This window comes from Coregonus clupeaformis, chromosome 37 (genome assembly GCF_020615455.1).
Source record: "Coregonus clupeaformis isolate EN_2021a chromosome 37, ASM2061545v1, whole genome shotgun sequence".
NCBI lineage: Eukaryota > Metazoa > Chordata > Actinopteri > Salmoniformes > Salmonidae > Coregonus > Coregonus clupeaformis.
The window spans coordinates 10,500,762-10,528,383 of NC_059228.1; the positions used below are offsets into that span (position 1 = coordinate 10,500,762).

At 47.8% G+C, this 27,622-nt stretch overlaps 1 protein-coding gene across 1 annotated transcript in view; it reads left to right on the plus strand.

Annotated features, from left to right (window-relative positions):
* Window positions 1-7,215: 7,215 nt before the first annotated feature.
* Window positions 7,216-27,622, plus strand: part of LOC121553607 (alpha-2,8-sialyltransferase 8F) — a 43,576-nt gene continuing 23,169 nt past the window's right edge. Inside the window, exons 1-5 of the mRNA XM_041866853.1 lie at window positions 7,216-7,559; window positions 7,887-7,967; window positions 9,728-9,814; window positions 9,992-10,249; window positions 11,602-11,688. Of these exons, the coding sequence (XP_041722787.1) occupies window positions 7,468-7,559; window positions 7,887-7,967; window positions 9,728-9,814; window positions 9,992-10,249; window positions 11,602-11,688 (605 nt within the window). The 5' untranslated portion in view covers window positions 7,216-7,467. The remainder of the gene's footprint in view (window positions 7,560-7,886; window positions 7,968-9,727; window positions 9,815-9,991; window positions 10,250-11,601; window positions 11,689-27,622) is intronic.

A 27,622-nucleotide genomic window follows, 5' to 3' on the forward strand; every position in this document is an offset into this window, starting at 1 on the left:
TCTACCCTAAGGGAAGGTTATACAGTATCTCCCGACCTGAACGTGAGGCTTTGGAGACCTACGCAATGCGTATCACATGGTCCGGATCAGAGAGGGGGACGAGTGGTTGACGGGTTTCAATACACCGATGGGTCACTTCGAGTATCAGGTGATGCCGTTTGGACTGACCAATGCTCCAGCGGTATTCCAGAGTATGGTGAACGACGTCCTGAGAGATATGATCGGTCTCTTTGTGTTTGTTTACCTGGATGACATTCTGATCTTCTCGAAGGAACCTTCCGACCACGTCCAGCATGTCCGGCAGGTTCTGCAGCGATTGTTGGAGAATCGCCTGTTCGTGAAGGCCGAGAAGTGCGAGTTTCACGCCCACACGACATCCTTTCTCGGGTACATCATCTCCAGGGGAGAGATTAGGATGGACCAGGAGAAGGTTAGAGCGGTTCTGGAATGGGCCCAGCCCGGTACGAGATTGCAGCTCCAGAGATTTTTGGGGTTTGCGAATTTCTACCGCAGATTCATCCGGGATTACAGCCGTGTGGCCGCCTCCGTTAACTGCCTTGACTTCCAGTATCAGGACCTTCAAGTGGAATCCGGAGGCGGATCGAGCGTTTCTGGATTTGAAGAGGCGATTCACCAACGCACCGATTCTCTCTCAACCGGACACGGCCCGTCAGTTCGCCGTTGAAGTGGACGCGTCTGATGTGGGAGTTGGCGCCATCCTGTCGCAGCGATGCTCCACGGACAGTAAACTCCATCCCTGCGCCTACTACTCGTCGCCTTTCGCCTGCGGAGAGGAATTACGATGTGGGTAACCGGGAGCTTCTCGCGGTGAAACTTGCCTTGGAGGAGTGGCGCCACTGGTTGGAGGGGGCGGAGCAACCGTTTATTGTCTGGACTGACCACAAGAATCTTGCTTACGTGCAATCGGCTAGACGTCTCAACTCCCGTCAGGCCAGGTGGGCGTTGTTTTTCGGACGATTCAAGTTTTCCCTGACGTTCCGACCTGGATCTAAGAACGGCAAGGCGGACGCCTTGTCCCGGATGTTCTCCAAGACGGAAGAGAGTGGGTCCAAGACCGAGACAATTCTCCCCCGGAACTGCGTCGTGGGAGCAGTTATGTGGAAGATTGTGGAGGAGGTGATGGCGGCCCTTCGGACGCAGCCCGGTCCCGTAACGGTCCACCCGGGTCGGTTGTTTGTGCCTGAGTCGGTTCGTCCTGCTGTCCTCAAATGGTCCCACGCCAGCAAGATGGCTTGTCACCCTGGCGTGGCTCGGACGATGGCGTTTCTTCGCAGACGCTTTTGGTGGCCTGCCATGGCCGAGGATACTCGGGGTTTTGTTGCTGCCTGTCCAGTGTGTGCGCAGAATAAGAGTACCAATCGGCCCAGCTCTGGACTACTTCACCCCCTTCCTATTCCCCGGCGACCATGGTCGCATCTGGCCCTGGACTTTGTCACTGGGTTGCCCGCTTCTGAGGGGAACACGGTCGTTCTGACTATCGTGGACAGATTCAGCAAGTTCGCCCACTTTGTGCCTATTGCCAAGCTTCCCTCTGCCTCGGAGACGTCCGAGATCCTGGTTAGGGAGGTTTTCAGGGTCCACGGTTTGCCCAGTGATATCGTTTCCGACCGTGGCCCTCAGTTTACCTCTGCTGTCTGGAAGTCCTTCTGTTTGGCCATTGGAGCTACAGTCAGTCTCACATCTGGTTTTCACCCCCAATCTAATGGTCAGGCGGAGAGAGCCAACCAGAAGATGGAATCCACGCTACGCTGCCTGGTCTCTTCCAACCCCACCTCCTGGGTCTCTCAGTTGCCTTGGGTTGAGTATGCCCACAATACTCTCCCTACATCTGCCACTGGGATGTCTCCCTTCCAGTGCCTGTATGGCTACCAACCTCCCTTGTTCCCTTCTCAGGAGAAGGAGCTCTCAGTGCCTTCTGTTCAGGCCCATATTCGTCGTTGCCACCGGACCTGGCATCGGGCCAGAAAGGCACTCCTTAGAGTTTCGGACCGGTATCAGCTCCAGGCGAATCGTCGACGGATCCCCGCTCCCACCTATACCATCGGAGATAGGGTCTGGTTGGCCACACGGGATCTTCCTTTACGGACTGAGTCTAGGAAGTTGTTACCGAAGTTCATTGGTCCGTTTGTGGTGGAGAAGGTGATCAATCCGGTGGCAGTTCGACTCAAACTACCGAGGACGCTCAGAGTCCATCCCACCTTTCATGTCTCCTGCCTCAAGCCTGTTTTCCTCAGTCCTCTGTTGCCTCCTCCGCCTCCTCCTCCTCCTCCTCGGATGATCGGAGGTGGTCCTGCCTACACGGTGCGACGCATCATGGATTCCAGACGGCGGGGCCGGGGTTTCCAGTATCTCGTGGACTGGGAGGGGTATGGTCCTGAAGAGAGGAGTTGGATTCCGCGGCGACAGATCCTAGATGCTGACCTCATTCGTGACTTCTACCGCCTCCATCCTGGCGCTCCGGGGAGTCCGCCCGGTGGCGTTCGCCGGAGGGGGGGGTACTGTAACGATCCCGGCAGTCTGAGTCGGGTCCTGTCTGTGTACTAGTCTTTCTGCTCGTGATCTCCAGTTTCCCGAGGGTTCTGGAACGCTCCCTGCCTGGTTGCCGGGCAACGTTGCTAGGCGGGAGCTCTCTTGATTTCCGCACCTGCATCCCATCAGCAATCTGCACACCTGGTCCTGATCATCACCCTTCTTAGGCTCTGGCCTAACATCCATTCCCTGCCGGATCGTTAGCCATGAACAGTATGTTTATCAGCGGATCTAGTCTTAGAGCTTAGAGCATTAGTTTTGTTGTTTTGCACCTTGTTTGCTTGTTGTATGCTTACCTCCGTTTTGTTCTCCCTGCAGTCACTCGTCCGGAACCTTCACCCAACCTCTGCCTGATGGTCGGCGGCTGCCGAGCCATCATTGGACCAACTACTGCACCCTCAACAACTCATCCACGCCGCCCGCTCTGTTCCCTGGATTATTCAGCTGCACTCGTGGATCAGTTAAATAAACACTCACCTTTGACACCACTTACCTTGTCCTGGTCTGCTTCTGGGTTCTGGCTTAGTAAACCGTGACACAGCATATGTGGGAACTCCTTCAAGACTGTTGGAAAAGCATTCCAGGTGAAGCTGGTTGAGAGAATGCCAATATGCAAATAGTCCGGGTAGCCATGATTAGCTGTTCTGGCTTGGGGGTAGAAGCTGTTAAGAAGCATTTTGGACCTAGACTTGGCGCTCCAGTACCGTTTGCCGTGCAGTAGCAGAGAGAACAGTCTATGACTAGGGTGGCTGGAGTCTGACAATTTTTAGGGCCTTCCTCTGACACCGCCTGATATAGAGGTCCTGGATGGCAGGAAGCTTGGCCCCAGTGATGTACTGGGCCGTACGCACTACCGTCTGTAGTGCCTTGCGGTCGGTGGCCGAGCAGTTACCATACCAGGCAGTGATGCAACCAGTCAGGATGCTCTCGGTGGTGTAGCTGTATAACTTTTTGGGGATCTGAGGACCCATGCCAAATCTTTTCAGTCTCCTAAGGGGGAATAGACATTGTCGTGCCCTCTTCATGCCTGTCTTGGTGTGTTTGGACCATGATAGTTTGTTGGTGATGTGGACACCAAAGAACTTGAAGCTCTCAACCTGTTCCACTACAGCCCAGTCGATGAGAATGGGGGCATGCTCAGTCCTGTTTTTGCTCCTGTAGTCCACAATCATCTCCTTTGTCTTGATCATGTTGAGGGAGAGGTTGTTGTCCTGGCACCACATGACCAGGTCTCTGACCTCCTCCCTATACAGTGAGGGAAAAAAGTATTTGATCCCCTGCTGATTTTGTACGTTTGCCCACTGACAAAGAAATGATCAGTCTATAATTTTAATGGTAGGTTTATTTGAACCGTGAGAGACAGAATAACAACAAAAAAATCCAGAAAAACGCATGTCAAAAATGTTATAAATTGATTTGCATTTTAATGAGGGAAATAAGTATTTGACCCCTCTGCAAAACATGGCTTAGTACTTGGTGGCAAAACCCTTGTTGGCAATCAAAGAGGTCAGATGTTTCTTGTAGTTGGCCACCAGTTTTGCACACATCTCAGGAGGGATTTTGTCCCACTCTTCTTTGCAGATCTTCTCCAAGTCATTAGGATTTTGAGGCTGACGTTTGGCAACTCGAACCTTCAGCTCCCATCACAGATTTTCTATGGGATTAAGGTCTGGAGACTGGCTAGGCCACTCCAGGACCTTAATGTGCTTCTTCTTGAGCCACTCCTTTGTTGCCTTGGCCATACGTTTTGGGTCATTGTCATGCTGGAATACCCATCCACAACCCATTTCCAATGCCCTGGCTGAGGGAAGGAGGTTCTCACCCAAGATTTGACGCTACAAGGCCCTGTCCATCGTCCCTTTGATGCGGTGAAGTTGTCCTGTCCCCATAGCAGAAAAACACCCCCAAAGCATAATGTTTCCACCTCCATGTTTGACGGTGGGAATGGTGTTCTTGGGGTCATAGGCAGCATTCCTCCTCCTCCAAATACTGCGAGTTGAGTTGATGCCAAAGAGCTCAATTTTGGTCTCATCTGACCACAACACTTTCACCCAGTTCTCCTCTGAATCATTCAGATGTTCATTGGCAAACTTCAGACGGGCCTGTATATGTGCTTTCTTGAGCAGGGGAACCTTGCGGGCGCTGCAGGATTTCAGTCCTTCACGGCATAGTGTGTTACCAATTGTTTTCTTGGTGACTATGGTCCCAGCTGCCTTGAGATCATTGACAAGATCCTCCCGTGTAGTTCTGGGCTGATTCCTCACCATTCTCATGATCATTGCAACTCCACGAGTTGAGATCTTGCATGGAGCCCCAGGCCGAGGGAGATTGACAGTTCTTTTGTGTTTCTTCCATTTGCGAATAATCGCACCAACTGTTGTCACCTTCTCACCAAGCTGCTTGGCGATGGTCTTGTAGCCCATTCCAGCCTTGTGTAGGTCTACAATTTTGTCCCTGACATCCTTGGAGAGCTCTTTGGTCTTGGCCATGGTGGAGAGTTTGGAATCTGATTGATTGATTGCTTCTGTGGACAGGTGTCTTTTATACAGGTAACAAGCTGAGATTAGGAGCACTCCCTTTAAGAGTGTGCTCCTAATCTCAGCTCGTTACCTGTATAAAAGACACCTGGGAGCCAGAAATCTTATAAGCGTCCGGGTTAGAGTCCCGCTCCTTGAAAGCGGCAGCTCTACCCTTTAGCTCAGTGCGGATGTTGCCTGTAATCTATGGCTTCTGGTTGGGTATGTACGTACGGTCACTGTGGGGACGATGTCATCGATGCAGTTATTGATGAAGCCAGTGACTGATGTGGTGTACTCCTCAATGCCATCTGAAGAATCCCGGAACATATTCCTGTCTGTGCTAGCAAAACAGTCCTGTAGCTTAGCATCTGAGTCATCTGACCACTTCCTTATTAACCGAATCACTGGTGCTTCCTGCTATAAGCAGGAATCAGGAGGATAGAATTATGGTCAGATTTGCCAAATGGAGGGCGAGGGAGAGCTTTCTACGTGTCTCTGTGTGTGGAGTAAAGGTGGTCTAGAGTTTGTTTTCCTCTGGTTGCACATTTAACATGCTGGTAGAAATTAGCTAGGAGAGCTGCCTCTGGATGAGCGTTTTCCTGTTTGCTTATGGCCTTATACAGCTCACTGAGTGCAATCTTATTGCCAGCATCGGTTTGTGGTGGTAAATAGACAGCTACGAAAAATATAGAAGAAAACTCTCTTGGTAAATAGTGTGGTCTACAGCTTATCATGAGATACTCTACCTCAGGCGTGCAAATCGTAGAGACTTCCTTAGTATTAGATTTCGTGCACCAGCTGTTGTTTACAAATATACACAGACTGCCACCCCTTGTCTTACCGGAGTCAGACGTTCTATCCTGCTGATGTAGCGTATCTCCTGCCAGCTGTATGTTACTGGTACTGCTCCTGTGTTGTTAGTAAGAACATGACACTAGCAACCCCTGAGTTTTGGATACAAGTCCCACTGCGGTCACATATGAAAATGTATAATTTTGTATAAAAGCTTCGGTCTTGTATATGGTAATGGTCATATAACGGTATTACAGTCCTGTATTGGCCAATGCAATTTTAGGAAAAGCAGTGTGAAACACCCTATCAAAAAGACCCCAGTAACCTAATTTTGGATACTTGTTTACTGTATAGGGAATGCATTACATACAGTACATTTCTGATCTTGTTAATATCAGATTTAAAAAATGTTTTTACTGTGAAGTAAAATAATAATAGTCATAATAGTGCATTACGGCATATATCATACTTTAAGTGTTTATACTTCACAAACATACATTTTCATTATGTAGTCCTCAGAATCTATAGTAGACAAACCAGTATAAAATCTATAGGTTTACCAAATGGATTATCAATTAAGAGCAGTCGGATTAAGTAATAGTATGTATTTTATCAAATGAGGAGAAAATCATATAAAAAGTAATGTGAGCATTGCAATGTGAAACCTATTTCTAGATGAAACATTGATTAAGTTGCGTGAAAAAGTGACTTGTGTCAATTGAAAATGTGCTTAGAGTTTTGAAACAACTGCCTTTTTGATTATCTGTTTTGAGTTTTGTTTACATTTACGTCATTTAGCAGACGCTCTTATCCAGAGCGACTTACAGTTAGTGAGTGCATACATTATTTTATTTTTCATACTGGCCCCCCGTGGGAATTGACCCAATTGAACCCACAACCCTGGCGTTGCAAACGCCATGCTCTACCAACTCTACATTCCCTCCCCTACCCTGGACGACGCAGGGCCAATTATGCACCGCCCCATGGGTCTCCCGGTCGCGACAGAGCCTGGATTCGAACCAGGATCTCTAGTGGCACAGCTAGCACTGCGATGCAGTGCCTTAGACCACTGCGCCACTCGGGAGGCCAAGCTTGTTATAAGAGTTGTGAAAATTGAACACTTACTTGTAATAATTGCACCAAAGCGATGGAAAAAAACTATAATAATGGAAGTTAGATAGTTCAAGAACTGTCCTCTCATCCCCTCTCTCTCTCTATCTCTCTCTCAATCTCTTTCAAGGGTTTCAGATAGGAAGAATTATATGACCAGGTTAATGTTTGATGAATGTTCTCATTAAAACAAAGAACATTTGTTTATCTCTTTCACTCTCTCTCTCTCCCTCTTTCTGTTGGTCTGATAGTGTTATACTTTATCGTGTCTGTGCCTTAAATTTAAAATACATGTAAAATCTATGTATTAGGCGATATATCCTACGTTCATTATAGACAATCTATATCTACGAGGATTAAGCACATCATTCTTAAAATCTATGTATTAGGCGATAGATGTCTTGTTCGTTATAGACAATCTATATATACGAGGATTAAGCACCTCATTCTGTAGATGGTGATTAATGGTTGATTGGTTATTGTGGCAGTTGGCACCATGCGTTATAGTATATATCTGGTTTCATTCATTCTGATGTGTTCTACTTCTCTGCTGTCTGTCACACTCATTGGGAGATACTACCACAAAAGGTATGTTTAATTATTTTATGTGATTAATAACGTTTTTTCAATAACTTTGGGGCAAATTTCAGATGTAAGTGGTATATTTCAGAACACTCTTAACGGCGAATTCCCACTAAGGACTTATCCCGGTGTTTTACCAAGAAGGCTCAGGCTTTTGAGTTTCCATGGCCTCAGTGGACCTGCTTTGACTTGGGGCAAAGGCCAGGCCACTGGTACTTTTCAGCTAGCATTTACATAACAATGGCTATCTGTGAAAGTGTTTTGTGAAATACCATAAGAACTGTGTGTGTGTCTGTGTGTGTGTGTGTGTGCGTGTGTGTGTGTGCATGTCAGGAGTGCTGGGTTTGACAGTTATGCAGCTTTTCTCTGTAACAGACTGAGACTCAAGTTCCTCACCGTCACTTCAGCCAAGGCGTGAGTTAACACACACCACACACTCAAAGAGGAACTACAGTTGAAGTCGGAAGTTTACATACATCTTAGCCAAATACATTTAAACTCAGTTTTTCACAATTCCTGACATTTAATCCTAGTACAAATTCCCTGTCTTAGGTCAGTTAGGATAACCACTTTATTTTAAGAATGTGAAATGTCAGAATAATAGTAGAGAGAATGATTTATTTCAGCTTTTATTTAGTTCATCACATTCCCAGTGGGTCAGAAGTTTACATACACTCAATTAGTATTTGGTAGCATTGTCTTAAAATTGTTTAACTTGGGACAAACGTTTTGGGTGGCCTTCCACAAGCTTCCCACAATAAGTTAGGTGAATTTTGGCCCATTCCTGCTGACAGAGCTGGTGTAACTGAGTCAGATTTGTAGGCCTCCTTGCTCGCACATGTTTTTTCAGTTGTCCTTAAGCCATTTTGCCACAACTTTGGAAGTATGCTTGGGGTCATTGTCCATTTGGAAGACCATTTGCGACCAAGCTTTAACTTCCTGACTGATGTCTTGAGATGTTGCTTTAATATATCCACATAATTTTCCTTCCTCATGATGCCATCTATTTTGTGAAGTGCACCAGTCCCTCCTGCAGCAAAGCACCCCCACAGCATGATGCTGCCACCTCCGTGCTTCATGGTTGGGATGCTGTTCTTCGGCTTGCCAGCCTCCCCGTTTTTCCTCTAAACATAACTATGGTCATTATGGCCAAACAGTTATATTTTTGTTTCATCAGACCAGAGGACATTTCTCCAAAAAGTACGATCTTTGTCCCCATGTGCAGTTGCAAACCGTAGTCTGGCTTTTAAATGGCGGTTTTGGAGCAGTGGCTTCTTCCTTGCTGAGCAGCCTTTCAGGTTATGTCGATATAGGACGCGTTTTACTGTGTATATAGATAGTTTTGTACCTGTTTCCTCCAGCATCTTCACAAGGTCCTTTGCTGTTGTTCTGGGATTGTTTTGCATTTTTCGCACCAAAGTACGTTAATCTCTAGGAGACAGAACGCGTCTCCTTCCTGAGCGGTATGACGGCTGCGTGGTCCCATGGTGTTTATACTTGCATACTACTGTTTGTACAGATGAACGTGGTACCTTCAGGCGTTTGGAAATTGCTCCCAAGGATGAACCAGACTTGTGGAGGTATACAATATTTTTTCTGAGGTCTTGGCTGATTTCTTTTGATTTTCCCATGATGTCAAGCAAAGAGGCACAGAGTTTGAAGGTAGGCCTTGAAATACAGCCACAGGTACACCTCCAATTGACTCAAATGATGTCAATTAGCCTATCAGAAGCTTCTAAAGCCATGACATCATTTTCTGGAATTTTCCAAGCTGTTTAAAGGCACAGTCAATTTAGTGTATGTAATCTTCTGACCCACTGGAATTGTGATACAGTGAATTATAAGTGAAATAATCTGTCTGTAAACAATTGTTGGAAAAATTACTTGTGTCATGCACAAAGTAGATGTCCTAACCGACTTGCCAAAACGTTTGTTTGTTAACAAGAAATTTGTGGAGTGGTTAAAAACGAGTTTTAATGACTCCAACCTAAGTGTATGTAAACTTCCGACTTCAACTGTATTAAACGTAAAATATATCAGAAATACAGCACACTCACACTTTCTTTCTTTCTTTCTTTCCCTCACTCTCTCTCCCCTCCCCCTCTCTCTCTGCCCCCCGCTCTCTCCCCGGCTCTCTGCTCCCCTCCTCCCTCTCTATCTCCCTCTCTCTAAAGTATCAACCCCAGGACTCTAATAATGGACATTAGACAGTTGATGGACTGCTCTCACAGACCCAACATCACCCAGAGAGAACTCTACAGGTAATATTTGACCACTGTAGTCTATCTGAGCTCTGCCTGTAATGTCTGATAGACTTTCTACAGTAACTGTATGCATCTTTTCTCTCTCTCTCTCTCTCTCTCTCTCTCTCTCTCTCTCTCTCTCTCTCTCTCTCTCTCTCTCTCTCTTCTCTCTCCTCTCTCTCTCTCTCATCCCAGGGTGATCCTTCGTTCCTGTTGTAACGCTACAGGTGAGATGATCCTGACCAATCAGAACACTAAGTTGGGCCAGAAGATTCACTATGAGACCAACCAAAAGCTGTTTAAAACAGTCGACAAGAAACTACACAGCATGTTGCCAAATGCCTTACCCTGGAGTAAAGGTTTGTTGGGTCGTTGTGCCGTGGTGGGAAGTGGAGGAATCCTGCAGAACAGCAGCTGTGGAGCGGAGATAGACAGTGCTGACTACATCATCAGGTAACCTTCATCATTAACACCATCACCATCATCATTACCACCATCATCATCAAATAAAATAACATTTTATTTGTCACATGCGCCGAATACAGTGAAATGTTTACTTACAAGCCCTTAACCAACAATGCAGTTTTAAGAAAGAATACCCTAAAAAATTTAAATAAATAAAAGTAACAAATAATTAAAGAGCAGCAGTAAAATAACAGTAGTAAAATAACAATAGCGAGTCTACACAGTGGGGTACCGGCACAGAGTCAATGTGCGGGGGCACTTGTTAGTCGAGGTAATTGAGGTAATATGTACATGTAGGTTGAGTTATTAAGGTGACTATGCATAGATAATAAGCAGAAAGTAGCAGCAGAGTAAAGGGGGGGGGGGCTATGCAAATAGTCTGGGTAGCCATTTGATTAGATGTTCAGGAGTCTCATGGCTTGGGGGTAGAAGCTGTTTAGAAGCCTCTTGGACCTAGATATGGCAATCTGGTACCGCTTGCCATGCACATAGGTGTTCCAGGTGTGAAAGGGTAGTGTGGAGTGCAATAGAGATTGCATCATCTGTGGATCTGTTGGGGCACTATGCAAATTGGAGTGGGTCTGGGGTTTCTGGGATAATGGTGTTGATGTAAGCCATGACCTGCCTTTCAAAGCACTTCATGGCTACAGACATGAGTGCTACGGGTTGGTAGTCATTTAGGCAGGTTACCTTAGTGTTCTTGGGCACAGGGACTATGGTGGTCTGCTTGAAACATGTTGGTATTACAGAGTCAGACAGGTAGAGGTTGATAATGTCAGTGAAGACACTTGCCAGTTGGTCAGCGCATGCTCGGAGTACACGTCCTGGTAAACCGTCTGGCCCTGCAGCCTTGTGAATGTTGACCTGTTTAAAGGTCTTACTCACATCGGCTACGGAGAGCGTGATCACCAACATCTCTCTCTCTCTCTCTCTCTCTCCCGCTCTCTCTCTCTCTCTCTCTCTCTCTCTCTCTCTCTCTCTCTCTCCTCTCTCTCTCTCTCTCTCAATTTCAATTTCAATTTAAGGGCTTTATTGGCATGGGAAACGTGTGTTAACATTGCCAAAGCAAGTGAAGTAGATAGTAAACAAAAGTGAAATAAACAACAAATATTAACAGTAAACATTACACTCAGAAGTTTCAAAAGAATAAAGACATTTCAAATGTCATATTATGTATATATACAGTGTTGTAACAATGTGCAAATAGTTAAAGTACAAATGGGAAAATAAATAAACATAAATATGGGTTGTATTTACAATGGTGTTTGTTCTTCACTGGTTGCCCTTTTCTCTCTCTCTCTCTCTCTCTCTTCTCTCTCTCTCTCTCTCTCTCTCTCTAGGTTTAACCTGGGTCCGGTCAGCAACAGTGAGGATGTGGGGAACAAAACCCACCTGATGACCATCAACCCCAGTCAGATCAGAACAGGGTGAGAGAGAGAGAGTGATTTAAGCATTGACATGGACTCAGAACATCCAATTTCGTTGTTTCTCTATGAACAATTGTAATTTTGAGAGAAAAAAATAAATAAATACTACAACCAGGAAGAATTAAACGGAGAAAACATAATTTGGGAATATATAACAGAAGAATTTTGGAGAAAAAAATCACTGATTTTATAGGTCCCCCCTTAGCGTTTATTAACCATTATCTTACCAGGTATATTGACAGAAAACATAGTGTACTTTCTCTTGTACACTTCGGACCCGGGAAGAGTTGCAGGGGAGAGAAGAGAAGAACGTGACTATTTGAAAGCTGGAAAAAATTAGTAGCTCACGACATGTTTCATTTTTTAAAATTTGCTCTCATGCTAGTAAAGGTTGGAGACCCCTGATATAGTAGTAATGAGTGTGGTAGTAGAATAAGTTGGAGTGGTCTTGTGAAGCAAGGCACACTAATAACCATAAGATATTTACTGTAATTAGCTAGCATTTACCTAGTAAATATTGATATTGTGGTGAGTATATTTTTCTGGAATAATGAAGAAAAATTATAAAAATAGCTTAAGTTAAGATGTTCCCAGCAAACATGGGACGTCCTAAGGACGTTAGACTACGTTCCTATTAGGTCCATTTTAGGGTTTCGGCGAGACGTTATCCCACTGACGTTATGGGATAACTTTTGTGTAGTTCTCTGTAAGTTACCAGGACGTTTCTGAGGAGGACCATGTCAAGACATAGGACATTCTCAGGACTTTTTTTTACCAGTAATTAGGACGTCAAGTGCTGGTCCTTTATGGGGGACCTTAATGTAGTTCCCTGTAAGTTACCAGGACGTCATTGAGGAACATGTTAGGACGTTTGTAAGATGTTCTCAAGACATTTGTTTTACCAGCCGTCAGGATGTCATGTGATGGTCCCAGGTGTCCCAAATCATTATACAGTGAATTTGGAAAGAATTCAGACCCCTTGACTTTTTCCACATTTTATTATGTTACAGCCTTATTCTAAAATTGATTAAATTGTTTTATTTCCTCAGCAATCTACACACAATACCCCATAATGACAAAGCAAAAACAGTGTTTTTGTTGTTGTTGCAAATGTATACAAATATAAAAATGGAAATATTACATTTACATAAGTATTCAGACCCTTTACTCAGTACTTTGTTGAAGCACCTTTGGCAGTGATTATAGCCTTGAGTCTTCTTGGGTATGACGCTATAAGCTTGTCACACCTGTATTTGGGGAGTTTCTCCCATTCTTCTCTGCAGATCCTCTCAAGCTCTGTCAGGTTGGACGGGGAGTGTTGTTGGACGGGGAGTGTTGCTGCACAGCTATTTTCAGGTCTCTCCAGAGATGTTCGATCGGGTTCAAGTCCGGGCTCTGGCTGGGCCACTCAAGGACATTCAGAGACTTGTCCCGAAGCCACACCTGCATTGTCTTGGCTGTGTGCTTAGGGTCGTTGTCCTGTTGGAAGATGAATCTTCACCCCAGTCTGAGGTCCTGAGCGCTCTGGAGCAGGTCTTCATCAAGGATCTCTCTGTACTTTGCTCCGTTCATCTTTCCCTCGATCCTGACTAGTTTCCCAGTCCCTGCTGCTGAAAAACATCCCCACAGCATGATGCTGCCACCACCATGCTTCACCGTAGCGATGGTGTCAGGTTTCCCCCAGACGTGACACTTGGCATTCAGGCCAAAGAGTTCAATCTTGGTTTCATCAGACCAGAGAATTTTGTTTCTCATGGTCTGAGAGTCTTTAGGTGCCTTTTGGCAAACTCCAAGCGGGCTGTCATGTGCCTTTTAATGAGGATGGCTTCCATCTGGCCACTACCATAAAGGTCTGATTGGTGGAGTCTTGCAGAGATGGTTGTCCTTCTGGAAGGTTCTCCCATCTCCACAGAGGAACTCTGGAGCTCTGTCAGAGTGACCATTGGGTTCTTGGTCACCTCCCTGACCAAGGCCCTTCTCCCCGATTGCTAAGTTTGGGCGGGCGGCCAGCTCTAGGAAGAGTCTTGGTGGTTCCAAACTTCTTCCATTTAAGAATGTTGGAGGCCACTGTGTTCTTGGGGACCTTCAATGCTGCAGGATTGTTTTGGTACCTTTCCCTAGATCTGTGTCTCAACACAATCCTGTCTCGGAGCTCTATGGACAATTCCTCGACCTCATGGCTTGGTTTTTGCTCTGACATGCACTGTCAACTGTGGGATCTTATATAGACAGGTGTGTGCCTTTCCAAATCATCTCCAATCGATTGAATTTACCACAGGTGGACTCCAATCAAGTTGTAGAAACATCTCAAGGATGATCAATGAAAACAGGATGCACCTAAGCTCAATTTCGAGTCTCATAGCAAAGCGTCTGAATACTTATGTAAATAAGGTATTTCTGAAAAAGTCAAGGGGTCTGAATACTTTCCCAATACACTGTAGCTACAGCAAGCAAGCTGCATAAAAAAACTGTGCCACTCACCAGATTATGATAATTTGAAAACTAAGTTTGAAAGTTAATCTTGAAAAGGCTCATGCTAACAAATTAGCAACAGCATCCACCTTGAAGTTAATAACACCTGCTGTTGCTGCAGCCGCCTTCGCCATTGTCACACTACTACAACACATGCTTGTTACTAGCGTGTGAAAACTGCCACTGATTCTTTGGTCTTGTGCTCTCATTAGTGAGGTGTGTATGCCTTTGAGAAGGCCTAGACACATCACTTTTATTTTAAACGGTCCCACCCATTGCAAGTCAAAATATGATTGGTTCGTGTCAGTGTTCTGCCATGGCCAGCGAAGAGCCCGGATCTCAATCCCATTGAGCACGTCTGGGACCTGTTGGATCGGAGGGTGAGGGCTAGTGTCACGCCCTGGCTCTGGGGACAATGTTATGTTGAGCCAGGGTGTGTATTCTATGTTTGATTTTCTATGTTGGGCTGAGTGACTCCCAATCAGAGGCAACGAGTGACAGCTGGTTGTCTCTGATTGGGAGCCATATTTAACTATCGGTCTTTTCACTTTGTGTTGTGGTTTCTTGTTCCGTGTTGGTTTGTTTTTGTAACCAAGGACGTCACGTTTCGTTGTTTTGATCGTGTGATCTTGATAAAATAAATATGTTTGTTGTCAGACGTGTTTTCGCTCGGTTGAGCTTCTCTCCACTGCGCTGGAGTTATCGCACCTGTTTGTGCGCTGTTTTTTTTCCATTTCGCCTTCGTGCGTATTTCGCCTTCGGGCAAGTGTTGTCCGTTTGCCGTGTTTCGGCTCAATACAAGTCTATTGGATTATCCGTCTGCGTCCTGCATTTGATTCCGCCACTGCACCTACAGCACGCCTTGACAGAAGAAACCACCATAACAGGACCAAGCAGCGTGAAGAAGAGAGAGGATGGACTTGGGAGCAGTTGAGTAGGAGTCTCGACTGGGCCAAGCCAAGAGAAGAGGAGAGAGGTTGGACTTTGGAGCAGTGGGGTGAGAGTCTGGCGAGAACGATGGAGGCCTGGCCCACGGGGAGGAGAGACCCCCAGAAAATTTTTAGGGGGGGGCTCACGACGTCGGACCAGCAGGAGGCCGCGATAGAGCGGTCCAGCGGGTTGCCAGAGGAGGCCGCCAGGTTACGGGGGCCACTGGTCGAAGAGGGGATGGAGGATGTAGAGGCACGGCGAGAGGTACTGGGGTGTGTTACCAGTCCGGTCCGGCCCGTTCCAGATCCCGAGGTAGAGCCAGTGGTGTGTGTCCCCAGTACGGTCCGGCCTGTTCCAGCCCCCTCGCACCAAGTGTACGGTGCGCGTCGCCAGCCCAGCCCGGCCTGTCCCTGCTCCACGCACCAAGCCTACGGGGTGCGTCGCCAGCCCAGTCCGGCCCATCCAAGCTCCCCGCACCAAGCCAGTGGTGTGCGTCATCAGTCCGGCACGGCCCGTGCCTGCTCTCCGCACCAAGTCTGTGGTGCGTTTCGTCAGCCCTGTCCGGCCCGTTCCTGCTCTCCGCACCAAGCCTACGGTGTGCGTTCGCCAGCCCAGCCCGGCCAGTCCCTGCTCCACGCACCAAGCCTACGGGGTGCGTCGCCAGCCCAGTCCGGCCCATCCAAGCTCCCCGCACCAAGCCAGTGGTGTGCGTCATCAGTCCGGCACGGCCCGTGCCTGCTCTCCGCACCAAGTCTGTGGTGCGTTTCGTCCAGCCCTGTCCGGCCCGTTCCTGCTCTCCGCACCAAGTCTGTGGTGCGCGTCGCCAGCCCAGTCCGGTCCATTCCTGCTCCACGCACCAAGCCAGGGGTGCGTATCGTCAGTCCGGCTCCGGCCAGCGGGGCCAGACCGGACCAGGGGTACTTTGGGGGTTGGAGAGGGAGTGGGGATCAGGCCCGAGCCGGATCCGCCGCCAAGGCGGAGTGCCCACCCGGTCCCTCCCCTGTGGGATTAGTTGGCGCGGTCGGAGTCCGCGCCTTTAGGGGGTACTGTCACGCCCTGGCTCTGGGGACAATGTTATGTTGAGCCAGGGGTGTGTATTCTATGTTTGATTTTCTATGTTGGGCTGAGTGACTCCCAATCAGAGGCAACGAGTGACAGCTGGTTGTCTCTGATTGGGAGCCATATTTAACTATCGGTCTTTTCACTTTGTGTTGTGGTTTCTTGTTCCGTGTTGGTTTGTTTTCGTAACCAAGGACGTCACGTTTCGTTGTTTTGATCGTGTGATCTTGATAAAATAAATATGTTTGCTTTCAACGCTGCGCCTTGGTCCTCTCCCTCCTTAGACGATCGTGACAGCTAGGGCTATTCCCCCCAGAAATGTCCGGGAACTTGCAGGTGCCTTGGTGGAAGAGTGGGGTAACATCTCACAGCAAGAACTGCAAATCTGGTGCAGTCAATGAGGAGGAGATGCACTGCAGTACTTAATGCAGCTGGTGGCCACACCAGATACTGACTGTTACTTTTGATTTTGACCCCCCTTTTGTTCAGGGACACATTATTCAATTTCTGTTAGTCACATGTCTGTGGAACTTGTTCAGTTTATGTCTCAGTTGTTGAATCTTGTTCTGTTCATACAAATATTTACACATGCTAAGTTTGCTGAAAATAAACGCAATTGACAGTGAGAGGACATTTCTTTATTTGCTGAGTTTAGTAACGAACAAGAACATTGTTTAGAATGTTGCTTTTAGTTGCCTGGCTTGCTAGATTGACATATACATACTAAATGTATTCATTTTTAAATGGATTGGTTTATTGTTGTTAAAATACAGCAGGTATGCTATTTGGACCACCAGGCTGCTGAGGACATGCAGACTGTTGTTGTTGTCTTTATTCTTTTCATAAGGACAAGGACAAGTCTGATGCCAGACAACAACAGAATGTTCATGATGTCACTGCGGCAACTGTCTACAGACATGTTGATAGACCAACTGTAAACCAGCCTTAAGTCAGAAGTAAAGTGGAATGTCTAGTGGTCTGCTGAAGCAAGGCACACTAATAAGTCTTAAGTATCTAGAGTGAAGCAAGTCGCACTAACAGGTGGTTCTCATTCTTAGAATGTGCTCCCCCAGTGATGTAGTTTGTAATTTCTGAAAGTTCCATTGCTGTTAATTCAACAGCGGGTAGTTAGCTTTATGATAGTAGATGATGTGGTTACTACAACAGCTGTATCGTTTGATTGGTAGAATATATTTATGTTCTAATTTCAGATTTGAATTGCAGAGAAGTGGACTAAGATAACTAACTAACTAACTAAATTGTAACTTGTTGGAAAAATGGTGGAAATGGCAGATGTTTCATAAGTTTTGAGGAAAAGGAGTTGATGCGTTAATCAAATAAAATTTTATTTATCACATGCGCCAAATACAGTGTCACGTTCGTTTAATGACGGGTCAGACCAAGGCGCAGCGTGATATACGTACATGTTTATTAACGTAATAAACAACAACGACAAAACAACAAACGAAACGTGAAGTCCAAGGTAGAACACACAACATACCTTACACGGAACAAGATCCCACAACTAGACAGTGCCAATAGGCTGCCTAAGTATGGTCCCCAATCAGAGACAACGAGCGACAGCTGCCTCTGATTTGGAACCACACCGGCCAACATAGATCCACACATACTAGAACGACAACATAGACAAAGCACAACAAGGAATATACACACCCTGACTCAACATATAAGCGTCCCCTGAGTCAGGGCGTGACAGTACCCCCCAAAGGTGCGGACTCATAAACATAACAGGGTAGGGGCCGGGTGGGATCCGGCTCGGGGCGTGACGACCTCTCACTCTCCGCCTCCCTGTTGCGCCCCTGGTCTGGTCTGGACCTCGGCGCGCTGCTTCCCCTCTCCTTCCTCCCACGATATGCCAGGCCCTGTCTGGACCCTGGTGTGGGAGACCCCAAACCTGGAGAGGGGCTGATGTCATGGTCTGGACTGGAGCCGCTGACCGGAGCTGGATCAGGCACCGGTGGAGCGGACTGCTCTGGCTCCGGAGTGGAGCCGCTGACCGAAGCTGGATCAGGCACCGGTGGAGCGGACTGCTCTGGCGCCGGAGTGGAGCCGCTGACCAGAGCTGGACTGGGCCCAGGTGGAGCGGACTGCTCTGGCTCCGGAGTGGAATAGCTGACCGGCACTGGATCAGGCACCGGTGGAGCGGACTGCTCTGGCTCCGGAGTGGAGCAGCTGACCGGTGCCGGACCAGGCACCGGTGGAACGGGCACGGGCCGTGCCGGACTGGACAAACGCACCACTGGTCTGGTGCGAGGAGAAGGCACGGGCCGGACCGGACTAGGAACACGCACCACTGGCTTGGTGCGAGGAGCAGGAACAGGCCGGGCCGGACTGGCGACGCGCACCACTGGCTTGGTGCGAGGAGCAGGAACAGGCCGGCTGGCGACGCGCACCACTGGCTTGGTGCGAGGAGCAGGAACAGGCCGGGCCGGGCTGGCGACGCGCACCACTGGCTTGGTGCGAGGAGCAGGAACAGGCCGGGCCGGGCTGGCGACGCGCACCACTGGCTTGGTGCGAGGAGCAGGAACAGGCCGGGCCGGACTGTGGAGGCGGACTGGAGGTCTAGAGCGGAGAGCTGGCACAATCCGTCCTGGCTGGCTGCCCACTTTCGCACTACATGTGCGGGGTGCTGGCACAGGATGCACTGGGCTGTGCACGCGCACTGGCGATACAGTTCGTAGAACTGGCGCAGGATATGCAGGACCGAGGAGGCGTACTGGAGACCAGAAGCGTTGAGCCGGCACACCCCGTCCTGGCTGGATGCCCATCTTCGCACGGCACGTGCGTGGTGCAAGCACAGTACGTAGCTCCGCATAACATGGAGCTTGCCCAGTCATACGCCTCTTCGCGTGAGTTGGCTCTGCTCTAACCCTAGGCTCCGCCAACCACCCCGTGTGCCCCCAAAAAATTTTTTTCTTGGGGCTGCTTCTCGGGCTTCCTCCTCGACCGGCCTCCTCCATGTTGCCGTTGCTCCTCTCCTGCCTGGGGATCTAACTTAGCCCATGGTCCTCTCCCCGCAAATATCTCTTCCCATGACCACAAATCGGCCACCTGTGACATGGCCATTCACTCCGCCTGGGCACGCTGCTTGGTCCTCGTTTGGTGGGATCTTCTGTCACATTCGTTTAATGACGGGTCAGACCAAGGCGCAGCGTGATATACGTACATATTTATTAACGTAATAAACAACAACGACAAAACAACAAACGAAACGTGAAGTCCAAGGTAGAACACACAACATACCTTACACGGAACAAGATCCCACAACTAGACAGTGCCAATAGGCTGCCTAAGTATGGTCCCCAATCAGAGAAAACAAGCGACAGCTGCCTCTGATTGGGAACCACACCGGCCAACATAGATCCACACATACTAGAACGACAACATAGACAAAGCACAACAAGGATTATACACACCCTGACTCAACATATAAGTGTACCCTGAGTCAGGGCGTGACATACAGGTGTAGACCTTACAGCGAAATGCTTACTTACAAGCACTTAACCAACAATTCAGTTATAAGAAAAATAAGTGTTAAGTAAAAAATTGATGAGGTTAGTCAAGGTGATTGAGGTAATATGTACATGTAGAGTTAAAGTGACTATGCATAGATAATAAACAGAGACTTGGCCCTCTGGTACCGCTTGCCGTGTGGTAGCAGAGAGAACAGTCTATGACTAGGGTGGCTGGAGTCTTTGACCATTTTTAGGGCCTTCCTCTGACACCGCCTGTTATAGAGGTCTTGGATGGCAGGAAGCTTGGCCCCAGTGATGTACTGGGTCATACGCATTACCCTCTGTAGTGCCTTGCGGTCGGAGGCCGAGCAGTTGCCATACCAGGCAGTGATGCAACCAGTCAGGATGCACTCGATGGTGCAGCTTTAGAACCTTTTGAGGATCTGTGGACACATGCCAAATCTTTTCTGTCTCCTGAGGGGGAATAGACATTGTCGTGCCCTCTTCACGACTGTCTTGGTGTGTTTGGACCATGTTAGTTTGTTGGTGATGTGGACACCAAGGAACTTGAAGCTCTCAACCTGCTCCACTACAGCCCCGTCGATGAGAATGGGGGCGTGTTCGGTCCTCTTTTTCCTATAGTCCACAATAATCTCCTTTGTCTTGATCACGTTGAGGGAGAGGATGTTATCCTGGCGCCACACGGCCAGGTCTCTGACCTCCTCCCTATAGGCTGTCTCATCATTGTCGGTGATCAGGCCTACCACTGTTGTGTCGTCGGCAAACTTAATGATGGTGTTGGAGTCGTGCCTGGCCATACAGTCATGGGTGAACAGGGAGTACAGGAGGGGACTGAGCACACACCCCTGAGGGGCCCCCATGCTGTTACCTATCCTTACCACCTGGGGGTGGCCAGTTAGGAAGTCCAGGATCCAGTTGCAGAGGGAGATGTTTAGTCCCAGGGTCCTTAGTTTAGTGATGAGCTTTGAGGGCACTATGGTGTTGAACACTGAGCTGTAGTCAATGAATAACATTTACACGTAGGTGTTCCTTTTGTCCAGATGGGAAAGGACAGTGTGGAGTGCAATAGAGATTGCATCATCAGTGGATCTGTTGGGGCGGTATGCAAATTGGAGTTGGTCTAGGGTTTCTGGCATAATGCTGTTGATGTGAGCCATGACCAGCCTTTCAAAGGACTTCATGGCTACAGACGTAAGTGCTACAGGTTACCTTAGTGTTCTTGGGCACAGGGACTATGGTGGTCTGCTTGAAACATGTTGGTATTACAGACTCAGTCAGGGACAGGTTGAAAATGTCATTGAAGGCACTTGCCAGTTGGTCAGCGCATCCTCGGAGTACACCTCCTGGTAATCTACCTTGTGAATGTTGACCTGTTTGTGAATGTTGACCCGCTCCTTGAAAGCGGAAGCTCGACCCTTTAGCTCAGTGCGGATGTTGCCTGTAATCCATGGCTTCTGGTTGGGGATGTACGTACAGTCACTGTGGGGACGACATCATCGATGCACTTATTGATGAAGCCAGTGACTGATGTGGTGTACTCCTCAATGCCATCGGAAGAATCCCGGAACATATTCCTGTCTGTGCTAGCAAAACAGTCCTGTAGCTTAGCATCTGCGTCATCTGACCACTTCTTTATTGACCGAGTCACTGGTGCTTCCTGCTTTAGTTTTTGCTTGTAAGCAGGAATCAGGAGGATAGAGTTATGGTCAGATTTGCCAAATGGAGGGCGAGGGAGAGCTTTGTACGGGTCTCTGTGTGTGGAGTAAAGGTGGTCTAGAGTTTTTTTTTCCTCTAGTTGCACATTTAACATGCTGGTAGAAATGAGGTAAAACGGATTTAAGTTTCCCTGCATTAAAGTCCACGGCCACTAGGAGCGCCGCCTCTGCATTTTCCTGTTTTCTTATGGCCTTATACAGCTCATTGAGTGCGGTCTTAGTGCCAGCATCGGTTTGTGGCAGATTAATTAAACCAGCTGCATGTCTTGATTGGTAGTAGATATTTATATTCTGATTTCAGATTCCAATAGCAGAGAGACATACCAAGAGCAGGTAGCATAGCGTAGCATTGGGCCAGTAACCGAAAGGTTGCTGGTTCGAATCCCCGAGCCGACTAGGCAAAAAATCTGTTGATGTGCCCTTGAGCAAGGCACTTAATCCTAATTGCCCCTGTTAGTCGCTCTGGATAAGAGTGTCTGCAAAATGTAAAGAGTTTATAAGTTGTTGGGAAAGTGGTCAAAATGTCAGTTGTTTTTATATGTTGAGAGAAAATGTAGTTGATGCGGTTACTAAAACAGCTGTATTGTTTGATTGGTAGAAGTTATTAATTATTGATTTCGATATCTCACATGTGGGATTAACTTGAATCTCAAAAGCACGAAGACCCAATTACACACGTCTGTCGGAGAGTGACAGGTCGAGTTGCGAATGAGATATAACCTTCCCCTCATTATAGGGAGCCACTCCTCGCCTTCTGGTCATTCTCAGCTCTCTTCCTCACATAGGGTACTACTCTCTAAGCTCTCCTCAAGACGACTTGATCCCTGCTTTCCTGTTCAACTGTTCGCAGGTGTGCCGCGAGTTTACGCCGCCGAGCGTAGGTTTTTTAGCTCTCGTCTTCTGTGTTGGGTGACTTTACCGAAAGGAAAGTTTTAGCTTCAGGTAAGAATGATCGTATCTGCTTATTCTTCTCTTTGTCTCGTGTGGTAGCTAGCGTCACATGGCTAGCTACTGAGACTTGGCTAGCTTAGCGACAATGCTTAGCTAACCTGGCTAGCTCGCCGTAAGGCTAGCTATCCTACTGACTATCTTTTCTATGTAGAAGGGTAGAATTACTAGCTCTCTCGCTCATTTAGCTCGACCCACACCCCACCGATGCGCGTTGACTAGACCGACCGTCCTAGCTTCACTGCTTATCGATCAAGAGTCACACTTTTGTTCGTCGCAAGACAACAATTGTCTTGCCTTGGAGCTTGTGGCTTTCCACCCACCGCCCTTCTCTTCTAAGGAAGAAGAGCGCTTGCACCGTTTTGTTTCCAGTACGCACGTTGCGCATATACTTGGATAGAACGAGAGCAATGCGCAAGAGCAACCACCTCCTTGTGTCCTGGGCACCTCCCTGCAAGGGGAGGCCCCTCCCTCATCAATGGTTATCACATTGGATTTTGGAAGCTTTATATTGGCCTATAATTGCAAGGGGTTACAGCCCCCGGAGGGCCTGAGGGCTCATTCCACCAGAGGTATGGCTACCTCTTGGGCACTGTTCAAGGGCATCTCCTTACAGGAGATTTGCGATGCGGCTTGTTGGACATCCCCTCATACTTTTATGAGGTTCTACTGGCTAGAGTTTTTAACAATTGGAGCTTCAGAATGTTGAAGAAATCCCATTAAAGCAGATTTAGGTTTTTCAGGAGGTCAAAAATGGTTTCAAAAAGTATACCAGCAACCTATTCCAGACCAGTTTGCACGTTTTAAAGTTTGAATGGTGTTTCTATACTACTATATCAACCTTATTACTTTGGATTGTCGGGCAGTTAGATCACACATTTCATCAGAAAAAACTACACTTGGACTACTACACTTTTATACACTCTCCCACTAGAATACCACAGTATATGCAAACTGTTATAATAGAGCACAGAAGACAATGAGACATTGTAGAAGTTTTAAATAAATTAACAACATATTTGGACGACAGACGGAGGTTCATGATGTCCTCTCTGGGTAGGCATAGGCTACCTTGTAGTTACCATTTAATTTATAAGGTTTTTGGGAAAGCCTTTCCATCTCTGCCAAAATAAGGTTTCATTAGCATCATCGCTAATGGCTACACAAAATGTAGACATACGCGTGCACCACACACACACACACAGACGGGCATTCCTGTGCTGTTTCAGAAAGTTGCAGGAAAATATGAATCACTGATGCTGACTGACTGAACTGAATAGGCTACCCAACTCTCATTCAAATTAAAATGTCTAAACTACAGTTGTTGCGTGTGAAAACTGAGAGATGCTCTGTTGCCTTGGCTGTAGCTGCTTTCTTGGTGTTCACAATTCTTCATCATCATTACTCTATTGTTCTAAATTCAATCACCCTCTTCACCCTCCTCATAATTTTTGTCTGCGCTCCCCCATGCACTCCACTGCCTGTTTGAGTATCCATAGCAACAGCTCCGTTTGGACTGCTCAATGGCGAGACGAGAGAGCTGTTAGCTGATGTTAGCTAGCTACTTTTTGTCACTCTAAACTCTGACAAACAGCTGTAACTTTTGATTGGTAGTAGATAATTCTGTTCTGATTCCAGATTTGAATAGCAGAGAAGATGTCATAACCTCTAACGTATTGTTTAACTTGTTGGGAAAGTGGTAAAAATGTCAGTTGTTTATGAAAGATTTGAGAAAATGTTGTTGACGCAGTTAATAAACAGTTATATCGTTTGATTGGTAGAATACATTTTTGTTCCTATGTCAGATTTGAAAAGCAGAGAAGAAGAGGAAGATTTCATACGCTCTAACCTTTTGTCTAAGTTGTTGTCAAAGTGGTAAAAGTAGGTGATTTGTGTCAAAAGTTTTATTGTTGCATTTACAGTGAATAGAATGTTGTAAGTGATGATGTCACAATAGGCCCTTTAGAATGTTGAGGAAATCCCATGAAAGTTGACGGAGGACAAAAAGGACAAAAAGTGTAATAGTTTAACAAGTATAAAAAATATAAAAAAGGTGTATGCAAGCTGTCACGATCGCTTAAGGAGGGAGACCAAGGCGCAGCGTTGAAGGTGAACATATCCTTTTATTACTGATCAAAACAATAAACGATAACGTGACGTCTACAGTTTAACACAAACCGAAATGAACAAGAAACCACAAACACAACGTGAAAGACAGATAGTTAAATATGGCTCCCAATCAGAGACAACGAGCCAACAGCTGACACTCGTTACCTCTGATTGGGAGTCACTCAAACAAAGAAATACAATACCTAGACCCACAACAAAACATAGAAACTAACACCCTGGCTCAACATACGAGAGTCCCCCGAGCCAGGGCGTGACAGTACCCCCCCCTAAAGGCGCGGACTCCGACCGCGCCAACGAAACACAACAGGGGAGGGACCGGGTGGGCACTCCGCCTAGGCGGCGGATCCGGCTCCAGTGGAACAGGCACGTGCCGTGCCGGACCGACGACGCACACCACTGGCTTGGTGTGGGGAACAGGCACGGGCCGTGCTGCACTGACGACGCACACCACTGGCTTGGTGTGGGGAGCAGGAGCGGGCCGGACAGGGCTGACAAAAACGCCCCACAGACTTGGTGCTGGGAGCAGGAATGGGCCGGACCGGGCTGGCGACGCGCACCACAGACCTGGTGCGGAGAGCAGGAACGGGCAGAGCCGGGCTGACGAGACGCACCACAGACTTGATGCGGGGAGCAGGAATGGGCCGGACCGGGCTGGCGACGCGCACCACAGACCTGGTGCGGAGAGCAGGAAACGGGCAGAGCCGGGCTGACGAGACGCACCACAGACTTGATGCGGGGAGCAGGAATGGGCCGGACTGGGCTGGCGCACGCGCACCACAGACCTGGTGCGGGGAGCAGGAACGGGCAGAGCTGGGCTGACGAGACGCACCACAGACTTGATGCGGGAGCCGGAACGGGCAGAGCCGGGCTGACGAGCCGCACCACAGACTTGATGCGGGACGCATGGATGGGCCGGACTGGGCTGGCGACGCGCACCGCAGGTTCGGTGCGGGAGCAGGAATAGACCGGACCGTACTGGGGACACACACCACTGGCTCACACCGGGATCTGGAACGGGCCGGACCGGACTGGCAACACACGCCAGTACCTCTCGCCGTGCCTCCACACCTTCCATCCCCTCTTCTACCAGTGGCCCCCGTAACCCGGCGGCCTTCTCCGGCAACCCACTGGACCGCTCTATCGCGGCCTCCTGCTGGTCCGCCGTCGTGAGCCCCCCTAAAATTTTTCGGGGCGTCTCTCCTACCCGTGGCCCAGGTCTCCATGTCCCTCGCCAGCTTCTCGCCCTTCTGCCATAATGTCAAGCCCCTCTCTTCCTCACTCGGCTTGACCCAGTCCAGGAGGCGAAGGAGATCTGTGAGGGATCTCCCCGGCGATGGCTCCTGGACACGCTGCTTGGTCCCATCTTGGTGGTTTCTTCTGTCACGATCGCTTAAGGAGGGAGACCAAGGCGCAGCGTTGAAGGTGAACATATCCTTTTATTACTGATCAAAACAATAAACGATAACGTGACGTCTACAGTTTAACACAAACCGAAATGAACAAGAAACCACAAACACAACGTGAAAGACAGATAGTTAAATATGGCTCCCAATCAGAGACAACGAGCCAACAGCTGACACTCGTTACCTCTGATTGGGAGTCACTCAAACAAAGAAATACAATACCTAGACCCACAACAAAACATAGAAACTAACACCCTGGCTCAACATACGAGAGTCCCCCGAGCCAGGGCGTGACACAAGCACACTATTCCAGATCAGTCTAAACAGTTTAATGTTTGAACAGAGTTTCTAGCTGAAACAGTGTAAGAGGAGAAATGTGCAGAATAATAATAATAATAATAACTAGATGGTACACATTGTATCATGCTTAGAATGTGGTCCTCCATTGTTATAACTTGAAAGTTCTGAAAAGTTCCATGGCAGCTCATTCAACAGTGGGCAGTTGTTTGTAAAAGTTGTAACAGTTGTTGATGCGGTTACTAAAATAGCTGTATCGTTTGATCCGTAGACCATATGTTTGTTCCCATGTCAGAATTGAATAGCAGAGAAGTAGATGAAGATGTCATACCCTCTAACCTTTTGTCTAACTTGTTGGAAAAGTGGTCAAAGTAGCTGATTTGTGTCCAAAGTTACATTGTTTTACAGTGAATGTTGGATGTCATAGTGTCACAATGGGCCCTTTAGAATGCTGAGGAAATGCCATGAAAGTGGATGGAGGACAAAAAGGAGGACAAAAAGTTTAATACACTATATATACAAAAGTATGTGGACACCTTCAAATTAGTGGATTTAGCAATTTCAGCCAACCCATTACTGACAAGTGTATAATATCGAGCACACAGCCATGCAATCTCATAGACAAACATTGGCAGTAGTATGGCAATGTTCAACGTGGCACCATCATGTGGTTGGTCCTGTGTTCTCTCTGGCGTCCTTTCCCCCTTGCAGCAGATGTGGATGCGGGTGCGTTTGCACGCTCGGCCCATTTCTTCCGCAGTCAACCATGTGGTGTGCATTTTTGTATTTGAAAAGGTACGGCGTTAAGTGAGTGAGAGGGGAAATGGTTGCATATCCCAGAGCCGACCGGGGGTCTATGAACAGGGGTAGTGAGAGAGAGAGCTTTCAATTTTGTGTAGATGAGGGATATACATTTTTAAATATAGTATACATCTAATCTAATTATTCATTGTCCTATCATGATGGAAAGATCCCTAACCCTATAACCTGGACACCCACCTGAGCGACCCATACACCAAAGAGAAGTTCCCATCTATTTTATGGACCTGCTGTGAATATGCAGCCTAAACAGAGAAATAAATGCGGTCAGAGACCTACTTGAGCAGCACCGCCCCCTCAAGATTCTGAGCCTGCCTGGCAGGGTTGGTCCTACAAAGCCAGAGCCCCCTGATGGGAGAGCAAAATATACAAGGAAATTCTCAAAGCTGCTAATGAGAACCATGACGACCTTTTACCTAGCCGGTGGGGATTCCGGTGGGGTACGCCCACCCAGGTAGTGGCAGTGCTGGCAACACTGGCTGCAGTAACCCATGGGGAGGGGGTCACACTCGGACAATCAGAGAGGGGGGTTTATCATTGTGGCCCAGGTGGCACAAAACAATCAAAGGTCTGACCGCATGGAGATGCTTGGGAAAATGGTTACAACAGGGGATCAGAGTGTTTGTGTCTCAGGTGAAGAGGGTGGATCTGATCTCCATCACCT